At 31.1% G+C, this 20,082-nt stretch overlaps 1 protein-coding gene across 2 annotated transcripts in view; it reads right to left on the minus strand.

Annotated features, from left to right (window-relative positions):
• Invadolysin (leishmanolysin-like peptidase, invadolysin) overlaps positions 1-20,082 on the minus strand; it is a 461,280-nt gene that overhangs the window by 31,042 nt on the left and 410,156 nt on the right. For both annotated transcript variants that reach the window (XM_075366080.1, XM_075366079.1), the window contains exons 4-5: positions 12,000-12,082; positions 8,564-8,681 (exon numbers count right to left, since the gene is read on the minus strand). In XM_075366080.1, coding sequence (XP_075222195.1) covers positions 8,564-8,681; positions 12,000-12,082 — 201 coding nt within the window. The remainder of the gene's footprint in view (positions 1-8,563; positions 8,682-11,999; positions 12,083-20,082) is intronic.

Here is a 20,082-nt window from a genome sequence, read left to right on the forward strand (position 1 = left end):
CAGAACAGAAGATTAAGTATCATTACAGATGGATCATTAAGGCATTACAGATGGACACTGTAATGTCTTTACTGTATCACCTTACTTTTATCAAAAGTGTTTTGCATTATTTTCACTGGGCACTGTGCGATACGTTTTTTACTACGATTTGTTCCAAAACTATTTTCAATTATATTAATGTAATTTTTTTAATTATTTATAAATTTTATCATTTTCATATATATCAACAAAATATTATTTTCATAAGTACTGCAGTCAACCATGTTTCATTAGTGTTAATTATTTTATTATATTTAGATTTAATTATGACTTATTAATTATTTTATTCGGCAATATTTTTATTTGATTTGTTGTAATTACTTTTTTATGGTTTAGAAGCTATTGGGATGAAGGTTTTCCTTCACTCTTTCCAAGAACACTACAGAAATTTCTTTTGTAAGTGATGGAGAAGCAAACATACATTCATGACATAATCTATGTAAAATATATATATATATATATATATATATATATATATGCACATATGATATAATCAGTGTATTCTGATCTATTAATTGATCAACATAATAAAGTAAAGTTTACAGTTTATAAAATAATAGAAAGCATGAATTACTTTCTAAATATTGTGAGCTTATCATATATAATATGCTTCCAACAGATCTTTTCAAAAGTACAATCTATTTTTTTCCTTTGCCATATTACAAATGGCATTGGTATAAATGATGCTCATCTAGATTAGTTAAAAACTATTAAAAATGTCGGAAAAATGTACATTATGTTTATTTCTTTAGAAGTGTTGTTTTTTTTTCATATGTAAAAAACTTGAATATCATAATTAATATTTTGTTTTATGTGTTTGAACAGACCGTTTGCAAAGTTTAATTCTAATCTTGTATGTAGCACTTATATGGTTCTGTCATCTGTGGGTAAATATATTTGTTTGGATTACCCAAAATAATGTTTGAGCAGACAATGAAGTTTAATTTATTTAACCTTGAGTTGCAGTGTTTTACCGGCATGTGCTTTATTATTGTTGTGTAATTTTGTATTTTGTTTGTGGTTTTGAAAGTGACTCAATAACTCATTTCTAAAAGTTTTGACAGTCTTTTACAATGTTACTTGTATTTCAACACTATGCATCTTTCCCATTAAGCATGGGCACCATGCAGTTTCATATCCCACAGTAGTGTGGGACTCTCCCTTGCAGGTCTATCCACTAAAACCCCTCTCTACAAGATGAGGTGCTTGGCCCACCTTACAGTATTATCACAGCAACCCACATGTTTTTGTCTCCATCCATGCCTCCATTGCTAGCTCCATGTCTCAAACTTGTTGGGATCCTGTGGGGTTTTTTTTAAACTTTGACCACTTGAGGCCAGTTTTTTTTAACTGCCCCAAGGGAGATTTCTTTCTTGCCCGCAAGAGTTCCAGCATTCAAGTCCTAGTAAAGTAAGTTATTTTTATATGGATTTGAATACTAGATCGTGGATACCGGTGTTCTTTGGTGGTTGGGTTTCAATTAACCACACACATCTCAGGAATGGTCGAACTGAGACTGTACAAGACTACACTTCATTTACACTCATACATATCATCCTCATTCATCCTCTGAAGTAATATCTGAACGATAATTCCCAGAGGCTAAACAGGAAAAAGAAATAAAGGGTAAGAAGAGTGTGAGTTCTCTACGATAGCTATCGTAGTTGAACGGAAGGACTGGGGAGCATGAGGATAGACCTTTGTGAAGTAGTCGTTTATCTGGGCTTTCTCGGGAGGGTGGCGGCGAGGAAGTGGGGGGAATTTTATATCTTTGAACTAAGAAGAGACCCAGATCACTAGAAGCAGACTGATCAGGAAGACCAAGTAAGCTGTAGTAAAGTCCTGTGCTCAGGCGAAGAAACAGACCATAGAGCTAGGGGGTGATGGATAGTCCCCTGTGGAGCTGTCGTGCATCCGCACTTGCATGGATGGTGATGATGCAGCACAGGAACTCTGGATCCCCCAAGCTTAAAGGCTTCTCCTGGGGCAGTGCAACACTTAATTGCGGATCCGGCTTCGGGAGGGGAGTCGGTGAGATAGGAGGTTTAGTCGGTGGGGTGCAGGGACACATATACACTTTTAATAACATCTTGCAGAACCTATTAGCAAGTCCGACACTTTGTTCGTAAATGGGGTTCCTCTGATTCACTAAAAAAAAAGTGTAACTTAAAAGAATATTCTTTTAATTTAAAAATTATAATACAATATGAGTCTCTCAAAATGAAATTTCCCATTAATGAAAAAATACTATGGCCCCAACAAATTTTTTATACGGCGAGTTTACTATATTAAAGCGTGCTTGTTATCTATTTTGAATTTGGTGAGGTCTAAAAAGTTGAGCCTTTTGTTATGTTTATATTCTCCAGTGAAATCTAAGATGGCATTAGTTTGCTGATGAGTGTGATAAATGACTATGACTGCAACATAAAATATCATGCAACCAAACAAATTTAGAAAAAGAGATGAAGCAAATTTTAAAAAGTAAAATTTTGCAAACATTTTGGCAAATCTATATGGAAAACAGTAAGGAGAATCAGAAGCTAAAAAATGTTTTTGAAAAATATGCAGAAAGTTAAGTTATACTCTTTAAGTTTTGTTAAATCAAAGGATGGTGTTTTCTTATTAAAAAAGAAGATGATACTATGCAAAGACGGAAAAATGAGAGAACAAGACAAATGAGAAAATGAATAAATGAGAGCAGTTAAGCAACAGGAGGACTATATCCTTTTGAAACCAGATTGACCAACTTGACACCAAGTTGTTCTAAGTTGTAACCAGGGAGTGACATACAAGAAAAGCAGTATATGTGAGAAGTATGTGAAGTAATGGGGAAAGCAACTGGTTATGGGGTTATTATATAATGGAGTTATAAAATAAAGTCAGGACAGAAATCCTGAAAAATTCTTATTGGTTATTAGGATAGCTTGGTGTTGTAAACAAAAAAACTAAAGAATAAACAATATTTTTAGGAGAGAGAAAATCAGGAGTGTCAGAACCATAACTCATTTTCAAATATTATTGGAAAGCCATACTCTATAATACAAGCATGGTAGAAGCTGTAACTATTCTTTTAAGAAGACAGTGCAGATTCAGACCCAATAAGAATAGACAGTTTGGATCTTATGTTATTACTCACTACGATAAATAAGAAAAAACTGATTAGAAGATATTTTTATTTTAGTGATCAAATCAGATCTTTTGATGGGGTTCTACAGGAACAGTATGATAGGTGCTAAAAACTAAAAATTCAGAATGCTATAAAGAATCAAACTTTTTTTATATGTCAGGGATTGTTATATAAGCATACTAAATGTGATAGAGTGATCTATCGAAATGGTGGGTGTGAGACTAGGGGGATATCTTATAACTATTCCCATTCATAAAACTTCTAGAGAGTTTCCTAAATGACATTAGAAAAGAATGAAAAACGTTGGTGAAATTAATTTCACAAAGCCTAGAGAAATTCCTCATGCTAGAACATTGTTGAAGGTGCATTCTGCGTTACAAAAGATTGAAATTTAACATATTGGCATGTATGAACAGAAGAAATGACATCCTATAGGGTTGGAAACACAACAAGAACAGCTTCAAGTCAGACACTTCATAACAGATATGGGAAGCCAAAGGAATAGAGCAGAGGTTAAGGGAAAGAACCATGAGGAAGTTCAAGGATGGAGGAAGGATCATGTTAGGAGATTGATGTAGATAAAGACAAAACATTTCGAATGGAAGTGATGGGAAGAAGTTAAAAGAACAAATGAAAGTACAGAGCTATTAGTACTTCAACAGCCAGTCTGTAAATAAGATTTTGATTAAATGAAAAATTTGTTAGATATATTAAACAGAGAAATTAAATTAGGAATACAGTAATTCTACTAAGTGCTTTTTTAATTTGATAAATTTATAGGCACAGTCATGAGTTGTTATCAACTCACGACCCGTAATGGTATAACTTATTATCATATTATTATGATATATAACAATTATACTACATTGAAGCTAGTGTGAAACAAAATTACTAAATTAAATCAGTCTTCCATAATCATTTAACAATGTAATCACAGCTTTTTATTATATTTAAATTTGGGAATCACTAACTCGAATAATAAAGGACTTAATAATTCATTGAACAACAAATAATAGACAATATAGGGTTAGTGCATGTACAAAGCGTGACTCCATTTATATAGCATGCTTATATATTGTACGCATGATTACAATCATATAAAAGTGCTGAGTCACTGAAAGTAAAAAAAAAACCACAAGTCATGATGGAGTTGCCAGTGGCAGCAGCACCACAACTGATTGAACTCAAGTGTACTGGAAAACCTTGAATAGCCTTTACAATATTATTACAATAATATAAGAGCAGGTGCCCAACAGACACAACTGATATTACATTCATGGTAAAATATCAATTAATAAATATAATGAATTAGATATTAATGCATTAGATTAATGCTCAACTAACTGTTTTGATTCACTACCATTTTTTTTTAAATCTGCTGATCAAAATTTAAAAAAATAGAAAGGTTTCAACCAAGCTGTTTTCTATTTTATATGCTTCAACTTTTATCGACAAATATTTTTTTTCTAAACACATCGTAGCCAGAAAAATAAACAAAAACAATTTTTTGTCACAATGAGAAAGAGTTCCAAGTAAATATCTCAAGTAATGACAACCTATATTTCAGACATAACTAAAGTGAATCCATCTAGCAACGTTTTGTAGAAATCGAATTGGTCATTCTTTTGCTATGCATGAATAGAGATACAAATGTTGACAGTAAGTTAATTCTCTTCTATTAAATTTTATATGAAATGGTAAGATATTACGAAAAGATGGAATAAAGACTGAAGTGAATTTTAATTCCATAAATATATAAGTTAGTTAAATTTCTTCTAAAATGATAAGTAATATTATTTATTAAAAAATAAATCCTTATTAAAATTAATTCCATTATAACATAAAGTATCTATCACAACTGGAATGTCTAAAGGAGTAGTATCCTGGAAAATGAAGGATGTGAACTATGGGAAATCATTCCGTGAAACCAAAGTTCAATGAACCGGTTCAATTCCAAAATCACAAATACCGGGTACAATTCTCTGGATATTGTTGGAATTTTTTTGTGGCTAATGGCCACAATAATTTATACTACTTAAAATATTATCTATAAAAAAAATACTATCAAAATTTTTAGAAAATATGATCAGCAATGTTCTGTGTCTTTGCAAGAAACAAAATACAATATAAAAAAAGATGTTGTAACAAATGAGAACTTAGAATTAAACTAAAATTAAGTTTCATTTCTGGTTAATGATAAATTCACCATATAAGTTTGAAGCTTGTGTGTGGCAATATGGAACTGAAGTTTTCGTAACATATGGAAAATGACATACCTGACAAAAAATGGGATCTTCCAGATGAAAGGCTGAGACACTGCACCTCCATGTTAGCAACCACAATTTGTTTTTGAAAATAAATTACCAAAATCTGGTGATTTTATTTCCGGATAACATTTTTTATTAAATAAAAAAAAATTTTATAATCAAGTTAATTATTATTAGAATAAAATCAAGATTCCAAGAATGAATAAAAAAAAAAGATAAATTTATGTATTTCCCATCTAGCGCTATAGCAGAGAAAGTATAGTAGTAATGTATTTAGAAGGGAAAGTATTGTAATCGATCTAATTTGGGCGTATGCGGTTTTCACCAGATCTTGAGGTTTTGATACCTAAGGAACCCAAAAAACTGGTGTTCATATGTATGTGTGTATGTTCGGTGTGACCATCTAAATCACCTTATATCTCCAAAACTACTCGACCAATTTTGACAAAACTTGGTCAGATTACTTCTATATATGGGCACTGATGCCATTAAATTTTCAAAAAAATTTAATTTAATTTAATTGCCATTAAATTTTAATTTTTCTTAGGAACATTTGTTAACAATTAAAAAATCATAATAATTGCAAAATTTTTTTTGCAAAATCGCACCTCCATCCCAAAAAATGCACTAAATATAGTAGTGGCTAAGTGGGTATGCTGGCATTAATATTACCCACTCTCATCACAAGGAGCACTAGTGCAGCACTGACGTACAGTTGCTGTAGTCATCTGCTATTTTGTGACGTCACAGGTAAGTGATAGAATTAATTAAATGAATAATATTTAAAGGATAAAAAAGTATTTAAAATGCCCACTAGTATCGCCATACCCACGCAAATGAATTACGGTATGTGCACTCGCTTTAGTTAGAATCACTGAATTAAATAAAAAAATATTATATTTAAATTAAATAAATATTTTAAATTAAGTTGTGTGTGTAAGCTGTGCATTAGAAAAAGCCACATGACAGGAAAATCCTACTGTGTTATCAGCTTTCATATATATAGATAATTATACAATATAAACTTATTCAGCTACTCCACAAAATACAGAATTAAACTAAACTTTATTCTGTTCTTTGTGGAGTGGCTGAATAAGTTTATATTATATAATTGGCTAGAATTTACGTACAGAGGAAATATGGACTACAAAAAATTTAATTTAAATAAATTAAATATATATATATATACATACACACACACATATAGAATGGTAATAAAGTATCGGAGCCTTTAAATAACTGTTAAACCATTAAATGTAGTAAAATTACACCTAGTAAATGCTCCTACTTTGAAAAAATCCATTTTTCAGTTAAAGAAAATGTAATTTTAAATAGAAAAGGTGTGTGATTGTGACAAACCATTTTAAAGACCATTGCAGAACAAAAATTTTGACTTAAAAAAACCCTGCCTATAACAACCCTATAAAAATGGTGGCCACTTAATGTTTTTCATAGCTAGTTTCAAAAATGATTTCAGTACCTTAAATAACTGCTCAATAGTAAAACACTAAAAAATCTAAAATTAATAAATGTTCCTACCTTGAAATGGCCTACTCTGAATTATTACACCCCCTACTTGAGATATACTTTTAAGTATGGATTGTGATGGTTACATATGAAAAATGGATTTTTTTTTGGGGTTGGAGCATTTGTTAAATTTCATTTTTCTATATTTAATAGTTGAACATTTATTCCCATTTATTTGTTCCCATACCACACTATCATCAACAACTTCCCCATTACTGAAGAATAATTCCATAACAGCCTATTTTTTTTTACAATTTTACTTTTAAATTTATTTGGATTGCCCTAAAAAAAATGTTCCAATATAAAAAGATTGCCTTTCATAAGAAATGTAGAGGTAAGAAGCCTAGTATCTTGATAAAAATAAGAAAATAAATGCAGAGAAACAATGTACAATGCAAAGAAACTTCATCAACTGTCAGTTAAGATTATCTGCAATGAGAAAAAATGTATTATTTTTTTCTTGCATTTTGACAAAAACAAATGCAGAGAAATGACATAAACAAATTGCTTCAGTACAAACTCTTTAGAATGGAGTCTTATTGTTTCTGGAATGTAAATATATATATTATTTTTTTACCCTAAGTTTTCTAACTATTATTTTCGAATTTTAACATGAAACTACTTTGAAGATCAGATTAACATCAGGCTAAACATCATTATTTTTAAATAACCCAATCCTACAAATAAAGGAAAGGATTAACTAAAAAAAACATTCGAAATATTTAAAAACACGTTAAGAACAATGCAAAATTAAAAAATGTAAAGTACTTTCAAATCATCAACGTAGGCAATATAAATTTTAATTTAAAAAATTTTCCTTCATCTTTTACTCGTTACCAGTTCTAGACACACACACACACACACACACACACACACACACACACACACACACACACACACACACACACACACACACACAGAGAGAGAGAGAGAGAGAGAGAGAGAGAGAGAGAGAGAGAGAGAGAGAGAGAGAGAGAGAGTGAGAGAGAGAGAGAGAGAGAGAGAGAGAGAGACCCAGTAGTAACTGGAAAACTGGTTGAAGAAAGCAAGTTATTTCTTCCATTCTTTTCAAGAGTTCTGGTTTAATGGTTGTGTCATAGTGTTTAAATTTTGCTTTAGTGCTTAATTTTCCTTTAAGAAAGGAATTTTTTGTTTTAATCTATTTTTTCAATCCTTTTTTAGGGGGTTTGCTGTTTATCATTTTTATGATTCTGCTTTGGTTTTTTACTAAGTGTTAAATCACTTATTGAAATACTTTTTTAATTAAGAACTAAAGGAAATGAAAATTATTTAACTACTCAGAAGAAAGAGATTATTTGTAGTAGCTGCTTAATAGTCTAGATCCACTTTTAAAACAGTAATGAATTAGCAATAAATTTTTTTAAAGTATAAATAAGTTCAAATTACTAACTATAGTTATGGATGCAATTTCAAGAAACAAAATTCAACTGTATTTATTTTTTCCATTTCAGACAACTGAACCCACAGTTTAAGATGTTAAGCAGGATACAACTTCACGTTGCTAAGACTATTTATTTTTAAACACTAATTAATATACTTTTGGATTAATATTAACACAATATTTTATAATTTGATGATATACCTCAAGATGATCTTCAGGCACTTGAACTTCACCACACATTGTTCTCTCCTCGCAAGCATTCTTACAATATGAGTATTTATCATTCTTTCTATAAAAGACTTGATTATTTTCACATTTTCTGAAAATGAAAAAATAAATTTTATTCTTTTAATTAAAATATAATATACAAGATTAATAATTAAATAATATGGTTAATCTGTGCTTAAATTAATTTTTATGAATCTACAAGCAGCCAAATATATGAAAATTTAAGGCAAAGATTTCAAACAAAAAACTGCTGAGAATTTTATGTCTGTCATTGAATTCACTTAATTACATACTACCATTTCCGTTATACCACATTAACTAATATTTGATTAATACTACTGATCAAAATATAATTATTGATGCTGCTAAAGATTACAGAAAATATTTTTAATATTTAATCTTGTAGTAAATATTAGTAAAACCAATGTTGTATATATTTTATTTCAACAAATAATAATAGTGCTGTAAATGTAGAAAATTGAATTTATTAGTGCTTCATAAAGAAACAAATTTTTTGTAATTAGTGTAGATAGGACATTATTATGATCTGAATACTTTGAATTTCTATATTTGAAGCTTAGTTCTTGTATTTATTTGTAAAGATTTACAATTGCAGAAGGTATTAATGATCTATTTTGGAAGAACATTTACAAGGGAATTATGAGGCTAAGGTAAAAAACTTCTAAGAGAGTATTTATATAAAGGAGAAATATATAAAAACAATAAGACAGATTTTTTTAATGAAACAACACTGAATCATGTTGACTATATTTTGCACATACAACATTTGCAATATAATATGTGTTTTTAAAATGATTTTACTGAATAAGAAATATACCCTCAACTATAACTACTCAGCTGAGTGCTGCACTTATTATAAAAGGAGTAGCCGCAACATCCAAAATAGTAAATATAAGTAAAATATTAATGATAATTCTTATATGAATGGAACAATCTTTTATAATAAATTGCCAAATAGTATTAGGTTAAAAAAGGAATCAAAAAATTTATTGACTCATAAACAGAATATTTATTTAGAAAAGTGTTTATACCCTAGATCAGTGCTTCTCAACCTTTTTAGCTTCATGACCCCCAAAAAGTAAAAAAAAAAAAAAAATAATGAATATTTTGCGATGCTCCAATCCTAACTCAATGAAACCTAGTTAAAATTATTTAGCTGCATTGACAGCGACAGTTATGAACATGAATGTATGAAGTTTACAAACATGAGAAATTTACAGATTTCAGCTTGATGTGTACATACTCCTTGTAATTTGACCTGCTTGCATAGTATTCGCTGTGAGAGTGTCATGTTCAAACATCCATACGATGTGTTTGAACATGTCTCTGCAGTATAAAAGGGGCATAAGGGATTGCAGAATGTCAGTTTAGTTAGTTTTAATATGAAGCGTAGGTCTGATGCCTTTAATTAAGTTTTTAAAAGCATAGTTTCATTGAAAATAATAACTGAGGTTTCTGGTTTTTAGTGTGCAGTCAAACTGTGTAACTGTTTTTTTTTTCAATTACATTCTTATGCAAAATGGATAAATTTTTGGAAAACCAAAGTGAGATATCCACATCCACTGAATCAATTGGTAAAAAGATAAGATTATACAATGACAGTTATTTAAATTATGATTTTACTCAATGGATGGAAAGCCAAACATAAAATATATCTTGCTTCTAAAGCCTAAGACTGTTTCAAGATTTAACTTAAAAACTAATACTTAAATAATATATTTATACTAGAATGCACAGTAGCATAATTATTAACATAGATTTCACTTCAGAGAAAAAAGTTATATGTTGCTAAATCTGGGAAAAGAGGATACTCCAGTGTAGTAAATTTAGATTTTTTTTTGGCGAACTGTTTCACAAAGAGCTAGAGCAGGCACTTTGTCCTGATGAAAAATGAAACCATTTTTCCAGAGTTTTAATTGTTTTTTCTTACTTTTTCTTTCAGTGTTTTTGAAACTTCCTTATAATAATGTTGATTCACTGTCATGCCTTCTGGAACCTAGTCTTCCAAAATGACATATCTTGACACAAACAACATAATGAGCATGGGTTTGAATTTGAACTTGCTTTGACAAACTTTATTCATTCTTGGTGATGACAGAGTGTTCCAGTACATTGAATTTAATTTCATTTAGGATGATACTAGAAGATCCAGGTTTCATTACAAATAATGATTTTCAAAAAAAGATTCAGATCGGCATCAAAATGCTGCAGCAAGTCACAGCAAATTTCCTAGTAGTATCCTTTTATAGCTGGTGTGAGAATCATACAGATCATCTTGGCACAACATTTCCATGTTGAGATCCTCATGCAAAATTTTCCACGCTATCTACTTGTCAATATTTGTAGCTTTTAGCTCTCATTTGGATTTGGAGTCTGTGGTCTTCTCAAACAATCTGTATCCTTTTTTTCTAAATTTTCTTCAGTTCTTGATGTGGAAGGTCAACCATATGCTCATTGTCCCCATGTTCTGATATTACTCACTGAATCTTTTGCGCCACTCAAATACATATGCATAAAACATGCAATCTTTCCGATTAACCTCAGTAAGCATTTGAAAACGTGATGTTTTGTTCAGCTTAAGTCAACAATTGACATGTTAAGATGAATGTTAATCTTAGCACTCATCTTAACATCTTAACATTGTTAACTGTTAATAATCTCTTATTAACAATTTTTACTGTTAACTTAACATTATTTAAATATGCAACAGAAAACTCAACTACTACAATGATGACTCACAATCAAGTGAATTAATTAATTGAATTAATAATAGCTGATAATTAACTAACTGAATTACATGAGTGTTGATGTTTGTCATGCAGGCTTAGGCAAATCCAAGGTCTCTGCCAAACAGCTCAAAATAATTTAATACTGCTTGCTCTAAGAGATAGAAACACAGTCTCTATTATTTAGTAGGTGTAACTCAGTTATTTAATAATCAAATATATAAGTATATAATTAATAAAATTCACCTATGAACTCTTAAAAATTTAAATTGTACACGCTTTCCCAATTTATAAGTTATTATCAGTTATAAAATACTTCTATCAGGTAATGCATTACAATTGTTACAAGTAACAGCTGATAGTAGTCATGATCAACTGACTTAAATAATAATTTACATCAAAAAGCTTGCTATTAAAATTGTGTACAAATTTAAGAATTTTTAAATTTCTTTCATGGGCCTTAGGAATCTATGACACAAAATGGAATGTTTCAAGCTGTTGTTGCCTTGATGCTTTTGGAAATTTCCTATTTTGCACTTCTATATATCTAAATTTAATATAATATTTATAGTTTTAATCCAAGACATACAAATTGCAAAGTACCTAAAATAAAGTCATAATAGTAAATAGTATAAGTGTACAAATAATTAATTGAATCATACCTATTTAGCCTAATCACACTTCCAGTTTTTTTAACCATCAAAGCTTGTTCCCAAAAATGCACGGCCTCTGGTAGTACAGTGTTCTAAAAATAAAAAAAAAAAAACAAGAAAATAATTTAATGCAAGCCACTGGAAAAAATATGATTATATTTGAAAAGAATAGATACAAATATGGTAACTGTGAAAGACTTTTTCCCCATTCGGAAACAAAAAAATTTACAAGATTAAATAAGGCTATATTTATTTTATTTAAAAAAAATAAAATAACTGATTTAAAAATAAATTAACTGATTTTAAAGAGAAGCTTCATTAAAACCTAAAAATATCACTTCTTTTCAATACTCCCTGAGAGTTTGTCCTTATGATGTCACACCATACCAAATTATAAATCAGTAAAGTGGTGGTACTTTTTTTTTTTGGAAAAAATAAATAATTTTTTTAAATGTTTATATACCCATGCTGCTCTATAGCATCAATAAATAAATAATAAATATATAATGGATAATTTACTTTGTGGTTCATAAGACTTCCTCCAGACATTAACATTAACCATGCATTGACCCTTAGGTTTCATCTCACTTTCAAATTTTTAAAAGGTTTTGTGCTTGATAGGGCAACCTACAATTGTCCACAGCTAAAACTGCTTCAGTAGATAGAGATTTCTACTCGGTCCAGAATTTGTCCTTGCGCCTTGTTGATGGTTATGCAAAATGCTAATTGTACAGGAAATTGCCTTCATTTAAAAGAAAATGGGACAGTAGATTCAGACAGCGTCACATCAATTCAAGGCAGAAGTACCCGTTGTCACAAGTTCAATATGTACATACACTGTTACATTTAAAGTGATACAGTTACCATGTCATTTCTCAGTCCATTAAACCCATCAGAGAACATATATATGTGCTTTGTTATTGCTTAATTTAATTAATGTTCCCTTAAAACTTTTTCAGGAATTGGGTGATCAAAGTTGGTGTGAGCTCATTTGATGATATGAGGTGAGTGTTTTAAGACCTATACAAATTCTGTATCTTAATTATTTGTTGAAATATCTTGATTTGCAAGGCTTGGAGTATGAGAAAAGCAATGTTGCTGTACAATCCTTGCCGTAGACAGGATGCTGGTTATGTGTGGCCTTATGTAATGAGTATTTTAAGACCTCAATGAAAACTGTAACTAAATTAGTTACTGAGTAATTGCAAAAAAACTAGTTTTTTTTGTTTACCAATTTTTTTTAACATATGGAATTATATTAATCTGTGCCTATCTCATACTATCTCTCAATAAATATAAACATATTTGCGTGAAGATGTAGAAAAATAAAAGGGTGTTAAATTGCAACTGGTAATTCTATTTTAAAAAGGATAAAAAAGAAGGAAGGGGATATAAATGGTATCTATTGTATTACCATTAAAAACATACATTTATACAAAAAAATGATAACAGATTTCAATCGCTAGGCTGTTACAATTACAAAAGTGTTGTCTTTAATAAGTAAACATATTTTTCAAAGGTTAGGAAATTTAAAAGTTATGTATGGTTATAGTTTGTCAGTTGTATGCAATGTATTATTTAAAGATTTTTAATGCTTTATCTAATAAAAGTATAATAAAAATGAAATAAAAGTTTATTCGTTAAATATAACAAATATGATAAGGAGATTATTTTAATGTGTAATAGGTAAAAACTAACACACCATTTTTGAAAAACAGTGTTAGTTTTTATTTTTAACAAAGCGTTATTTACATCATGAATTTAAGTTACCGTTTAAAGTAAAACCATGCGTTCGCATAAATAGCATTTTTGCAAGCTAAAACCATCATCCAACTATCGTACGTCATCCTGTCTCTTCAGTTACTGAACCATATAGATACTGATATTTGCATTTTGTACACTCATCTATAACTTCCATTCTATGGAATAGAAACATCGCAGAAAAGACCTGACATAAGCCATTAACATACAGAGATTTTATCGAATTGATACACATCATTTAGCTATTCTACGATACAATGAAATGGTAGACAATACAGCGGTTTGCTAACCAACTCAGTAAACTTTAAAAGTAATCTCTCGAGTTGGTTGCCAGTACTTAATCAATTTGTGGTTGCATTAATGTAGGTTTGTTCCATTAGTATCACAGTTTTTTAAACTGTTTTTATTATTTTGATTATTTTTTTAGATTGTTTATTAAACCTTTTTTATATTTTTTTATCTAAATTGGAAGATATTTTTGTTAATTTAATTAAATTGTAGTGATTAAAAATCACTGTAAGAATAGAAAAAATTAACAATAATTCTATATAACAGAAATATTTTCAATTCAATATTGTTAAAAATTTTTATATTTTCTCCAGAATTTCAGCTCACCTTTTTTTTTACACGACAGGACTGGCATGGCAACCTGACGCGTTAAACATAATAATTTTTTATTTTATTTTATAACGTGTATGTTGCAATGTGTTCTAAGCAATCCTCCTCCCCCCCCCCCCCCCACCAACAATGGGATGAGGACATTATGTAAGACATATAAATGAGGTGTAGTCTTGTACAAACTCAAAAATAATAATTATAAAAGATAAAGTGTCACTGCTATTGAAGAATAATTTTATAAACGTTTCGGTCAAAACAGCTGTGTATGTTCGCGCGCGCGCGTGTCTCTACTGTCTAATACTTCGATCTAAACTACACCAAAAGAATCATTATTAACCAATTATACGTGATTGATAAGTTAACCACATAAAATTGTAATTAATTTGCATATTTGTGTAAATAAACCACTTTATTTAAATATTTATGACGTATCGTACTATAAATGTTTCTAATTATAGTTGCCACAAGCTCTTTAAAAACAATGGTTAATGAGTACACTGAACTTAATACAGAATATATCTAATTTATGCTGGAGAGGAATAGGAATGAGTACGATATACCTCCCCTATCAAAGACGATTACGCGGTATAAATCCAACTGGAGTGCCTAAATTGACAGAACGTCAATTTAACCTGCCAGTTAAAATTCTGAAATATAAATCAGATAGAAGAAGAGATAAAGGAAGACCTCTGAAAAGATGTGCACCAAAACAGGTTACAAGGTCTACCCGTTTAGTGAAGAAAAAGATTTAATTTTAATTTATTAAATAATTAATGTAATTATTTTATAAAATAATTTAATTACGCCGGGAACGTTAGAACACTGAAAATAATGAAAACAGTAACGCTTAAAATTAAAATTTTAGAAATCCCACCAAACATAATGTAGAAGTCAACGCAGAACAATTCATCACAGAGTTCAATACTTCATTAAGCGTTGATGTAGTTAACACTTCAGCTATCAAGCAGAATAGTTAGTTCTGAAAAACGTATACGAGAAAAAATCTCAGCTTCAGTGTTTGCTCTGTACTCGTTCACCTACAGAGCAATAATCTAAACAAACCCGTTTTATTGATGACTAATCACAACTCATAACATGCCTACATTATATATATATATATATATATATATATATATATATTAACACACACACACACACCACATTATACTGTGAGTAATATTTAATGAATTTTCCTAGAAGTTATAAGATAAGTTACAATGAGATACAAATTACAAAAGAAGAATGAAGTAAAATATTTCAGAAGCAGATTGCCACAGAGATGCAAAGAGATTACGAGCAAAAATTGCGTATACTAATATGAATCATCGGTCTAAGAAATAAGAGAAATTCTTCAAAGTATTTATATGGATCCTAGCGCTTTACGGTATAGAAATAGAGACGGAAAGAAAAATAATTGAGGTTTTGATATATGGTATTGCAGGAGGCTGTTTGAAATGAAAAAAGGGGACGAATGGGAAAGGAGAAAAAGTTGAAACAAAATCTTTTTATGAGACGGAACTATTTTATGTCGGTGGGCCGTGTATTAAGTCAACCGGGTTAATTCGGTTAAAGAAGGATTAAAAGTAGGTAAAAGCAATAAATGATTAACAAAAATCGGGATATATATAAAAAGCTAATTGAGTATAAAAGACAATAAATAATTAAGTTATTATTAAAAGAACAGCCCGGAATAGAAGGGAGTGGAGAATAGCAACAAATCAGTCAATGGTTGACTGTTGATTTCACAAAATTATATTCAATAAAATTCATTCGGGGCAAGTAAGTCGCACTGAACTGTTTCGCCCGGTTAAAATATTCAAAGCATAATTCAATAAATGTTGTTTAAATCTTTATTGTCTAATTTATATCCTATTATCTTTTTTTTGTAATTTCATTCCGAGTAAGTAGACAGTCCAGATCTCATTCCAGATTAAAAAAAAAAAACAGCAAGTTTGATAAATCCGTCAGATATTACTGCCCGAGAGATACAAAAAGAAAGAGTTAAAATTTAGATAATCGCTTAATTATATTCAATTTTATATTTAAACTCAGTAATACAGTTTAAAAATAACTGAAAGAATATTAATTATAACAGTAGCGGGTAAAAAACAAACGATTCCGATAATAATCGAATACAACCAGAGTTACTAGAAGCTGTTTCCAAGGTGATCATTAAACCGTCTGAATTCACCTGATTCTTAGTAACGCCCTACAGGCAAACAATATGTCTCATTAGTTAACATTCTGACCGCATCGAACAGTGCAGCACGATATTAAGATGCCTAAACGAATCAGAATTACCGAAAGCGTATACATTTGTCTATATAAGTACACTAACAACTAATAAACTACGTCTGAGTTACCTTCAATTTTATTTTATAATTTTTAGCTTTCTTTTGTTATCCTTAGTTTTTATTAATAAAAATTACGGATTGAAACATAAATAACCATCCAATTACGGATTGATAAGCGACAAGAAGAAAATGAATAATACATAGGGAAACACTGGTTATCGTATTATGCGAATTCGTAATTCGAAATCAACCAGTTAAAAATGTACCCGATATTGAATATACCCCAAATTTATAACTTTAAAATACAACCAAGATCAAAATTCGTTATATGCCCACAACGTAGTTGTAGTTAGTTCTTAGATGGCGCCACTGAAACACTATATTGAAATAGGAAAATAAATAAATAAAATTATAAATATAATCTAACCAAACTTAACCTATGCTCGCTTCGCGCACTAGTCAAGGTTAGCGAACGAAGCGAGCGTAGGTTAAGTTTGGTTAGATTACATTTTTGTCGACCTCCGTGCCGCGAGTGGTAGCTTCTCGGCCTTTCATCCGGAGGTCCCGGGTTCGAATCGCGGACAGGCATGGCATTTTCGCAAAGGCTACAAATTATTCATCTCATCGTCTGAAGCAATGCCTAACGACCGTCCCGGAGGTTAAACAGAAGAAGAAAAAAAAAATTACATTTATAATTTTATTAATTTTCAATATAGCGTCAGTGACTACAAACATGTATATTTAGGAAGCGTTTGTGCACTAAAAACCAATGTACTCACTAAATTGTAACCATATAATAAATACGGATAAATTGTTGAACTGTGTTTTTCAGATAGATGTAAAATTGCTGATCTCGTGCGTACAATGACCTATTAATGATAACGACAGTATTTCTATTTCCAATACTGCGAAATTTCTGGGTGTTTTATTAGACGACAAATTCTGTTGGGATGATCGAATTTTCAAAAAAATCAAACCATACTGTTTTGCCGTAAAGCATGCCACTAAGTTTGCCGTAAACACTAAGTTTGTGATCATTATCAAATATTTATTGTGCTTAAATATATTCTTCCCTGAAATAAATCATATCTTGGGACTCCCTCAAAAATCAAAGGGAATTTTCCAGAGAAAAAAATTGGCTGCCAGATTATTGTTTGGCCCCTGAAAACTATGAATCATGTAGATAAATATTTAGAAACACTTAATAATGTTAATTTATCTTTGTGTTTCTATTTATTAATGAGTAATCACTGATAAAAAATAATGACATTTTAAAAAAAATATAATATCCACCTCGATCAAAACCAGCAGCAGAATAATTCTCGCTTCCATTATAATTTAAATAAATATCCAAACCACATAATCTTCCTACCAGTTTATTTAAATTACAGGATGTACAAAAAATAATATCGGTGTTTTAAAGCTATTTATTATTTCTTAACTTTGACTTACAGTAATTAATCACAAAGAAAATAAAGGCGTAACTCTTACACTTTTTTCCCTACAAGTGTTCCACCTGAGGAGGACCTCCTGTCAAACGGTACACATCCAACCGATAGGAGAATTCGTCCCATACTTAAACCAGGATGTTAAACGTGAACTAATGGAAGCAACAGCTGATTCAAACTAGTGCCTCAAATCAGGTAGAACGGTAGGTAACGGAGGAACATACATAGGATCCTTTATAAAACCCCAAAGGAAACAATCACATTGGTCAGATTGGGTGATCTTGAAAGCCAAAGTAAACAACCTGTGTCGTCGGGTCCATGCCGACCGATCCAGTGGTCGAGGAAAACATTATTTAACCGATCCCGTACAGAGTTATGCTAATGAGGAAGCGCATCATGTTGTAGTCAAATAAAATTTGCTAGTCCATCGTGTAGTTGAGGAAAGAACCGTGTATGCAGCATGTCAAAATAAGTAACCCCTGTAAAGAACGCGGCCCGTAAATTTGCCGTCAGGATATTCCACAGAAAACGTTTAATTTTCGTCAGTCCTTTCGCTTTGTAACAGTTAATAGGGAATTTCTGACCCCACATACGAACATTATGTGCGTTAATTTTCCATTAAGATTAAATGTTTACTCATCACTAAACACAATACGATCAAGAAAGTCGTTTTCTTCTTGCCGCAACATTTCGATCGCGACGTCCGTAGGCTTCAAAACTTGTGACTACTGTAAACGGTATGGACACATATGTAAGCGTTTCCTGAAAAAATTCTACACTGTCACAATCGGCATTGCTAATTCGCGGCTGGCCTTCTAACAAATGTTTTAAAACTACAAGCAAGAATCCCTAACATGTATAACATTTTCTTCAGACACCCTTAATCGTTCCGTAGTCTTCGCTTTACATTATGAAGTTGGAGTAGCCGAATGGTGTTAAGCCTTCGCTTTACACAGAAATCTGGTCACTTCAATCTGGTTTTGCCATCGATGAATGTTATTTCCATTTCTAGGATCGCAATTAAACTTTCTACGGAACGCACGTGGAACTGTAACTACAGATTCACATTTAGTAAACTGTAAAAAACAGAAATCGCCGTCTTTGCTAATGGCGCTATCAGCGGAGAGTAGGAAAACAATCTACGCCCGTGCGCGCAACTGTTCTTTTCGCTTTTTGATTCTAGCCTTAAATCAACGTTATACAACTTATCCAACAAATATTATAACAAATTAAAATTACCATATTTTTTTTTACAATCGGTATAATTAGAAGATTTTCTTTTATAAAAAAAATATACTCTGTCGATGAATTTAAAAATAAAACTAATTAAAAATTGTTTTAAAAGACCCTCTGAATTTTCAGCATCTTGTTCATGTACATAAATATGTGCTTAAATAAGTTTTAACTTTTATTAAATCCTTCTGAAGTGTAAATTACTTTGTAATTTTTTTTGTATGTACGAGTAGTACCTTCATATATTTATTTACCTTTTTTCTGGCGAGGGGAGAAATCCCATTTACGGATGAAAGGTTGGGCTCGCTAACAGGTTCCGCAAGATGTTAAAGTGCGTATGTATATTATCTTTTTTTCAAACTTATTAAATACCCGCAAGGAACCGGTCCTCGCCGTTAAGCAAAACAATCACCTCGAAGTGTCGTGCCAACAGTCTCTGTCCACCCTAGTTCAACCCCTTCTGGGGCTTCCCCACCTGGGTCTCCCCAGCTTCATTGAGACACATCGACCCCCTCATCCGGGTATCCGATATGCTCCTCCGCTGAGAAGCTATCCTACACTACCAGCTCCAGATGTGCGTTTCACACATCCTTCGCTCCGCGACCCACTCACACCTTGAGGGTCCTCTATGTCATCATCGGGGAGTCTCGACCCCCCTATTCTTGTATGTATGTGGGCGGGCCAAAACACCCTAGGCATAGAGACTGCCTTCCTGGCGCTACGCGTATATATACCTTT

The sequence above is a fragment of the Lycorma delicatula genome, chromosome 5, assembly GCF_047948215.1.
Source record: "Lycorma delicatula isolate Av1 chromosome 5, ASM4794821v1, whole genome shotgun sequence".
NCBI classification, from domain to species: domain Eukaryota; kingdom Metazoa; phylum Arthropoda; class Insecta; order Hemiptera; family Fulgoridae; genus Lycorma; species Lycorma delicatula.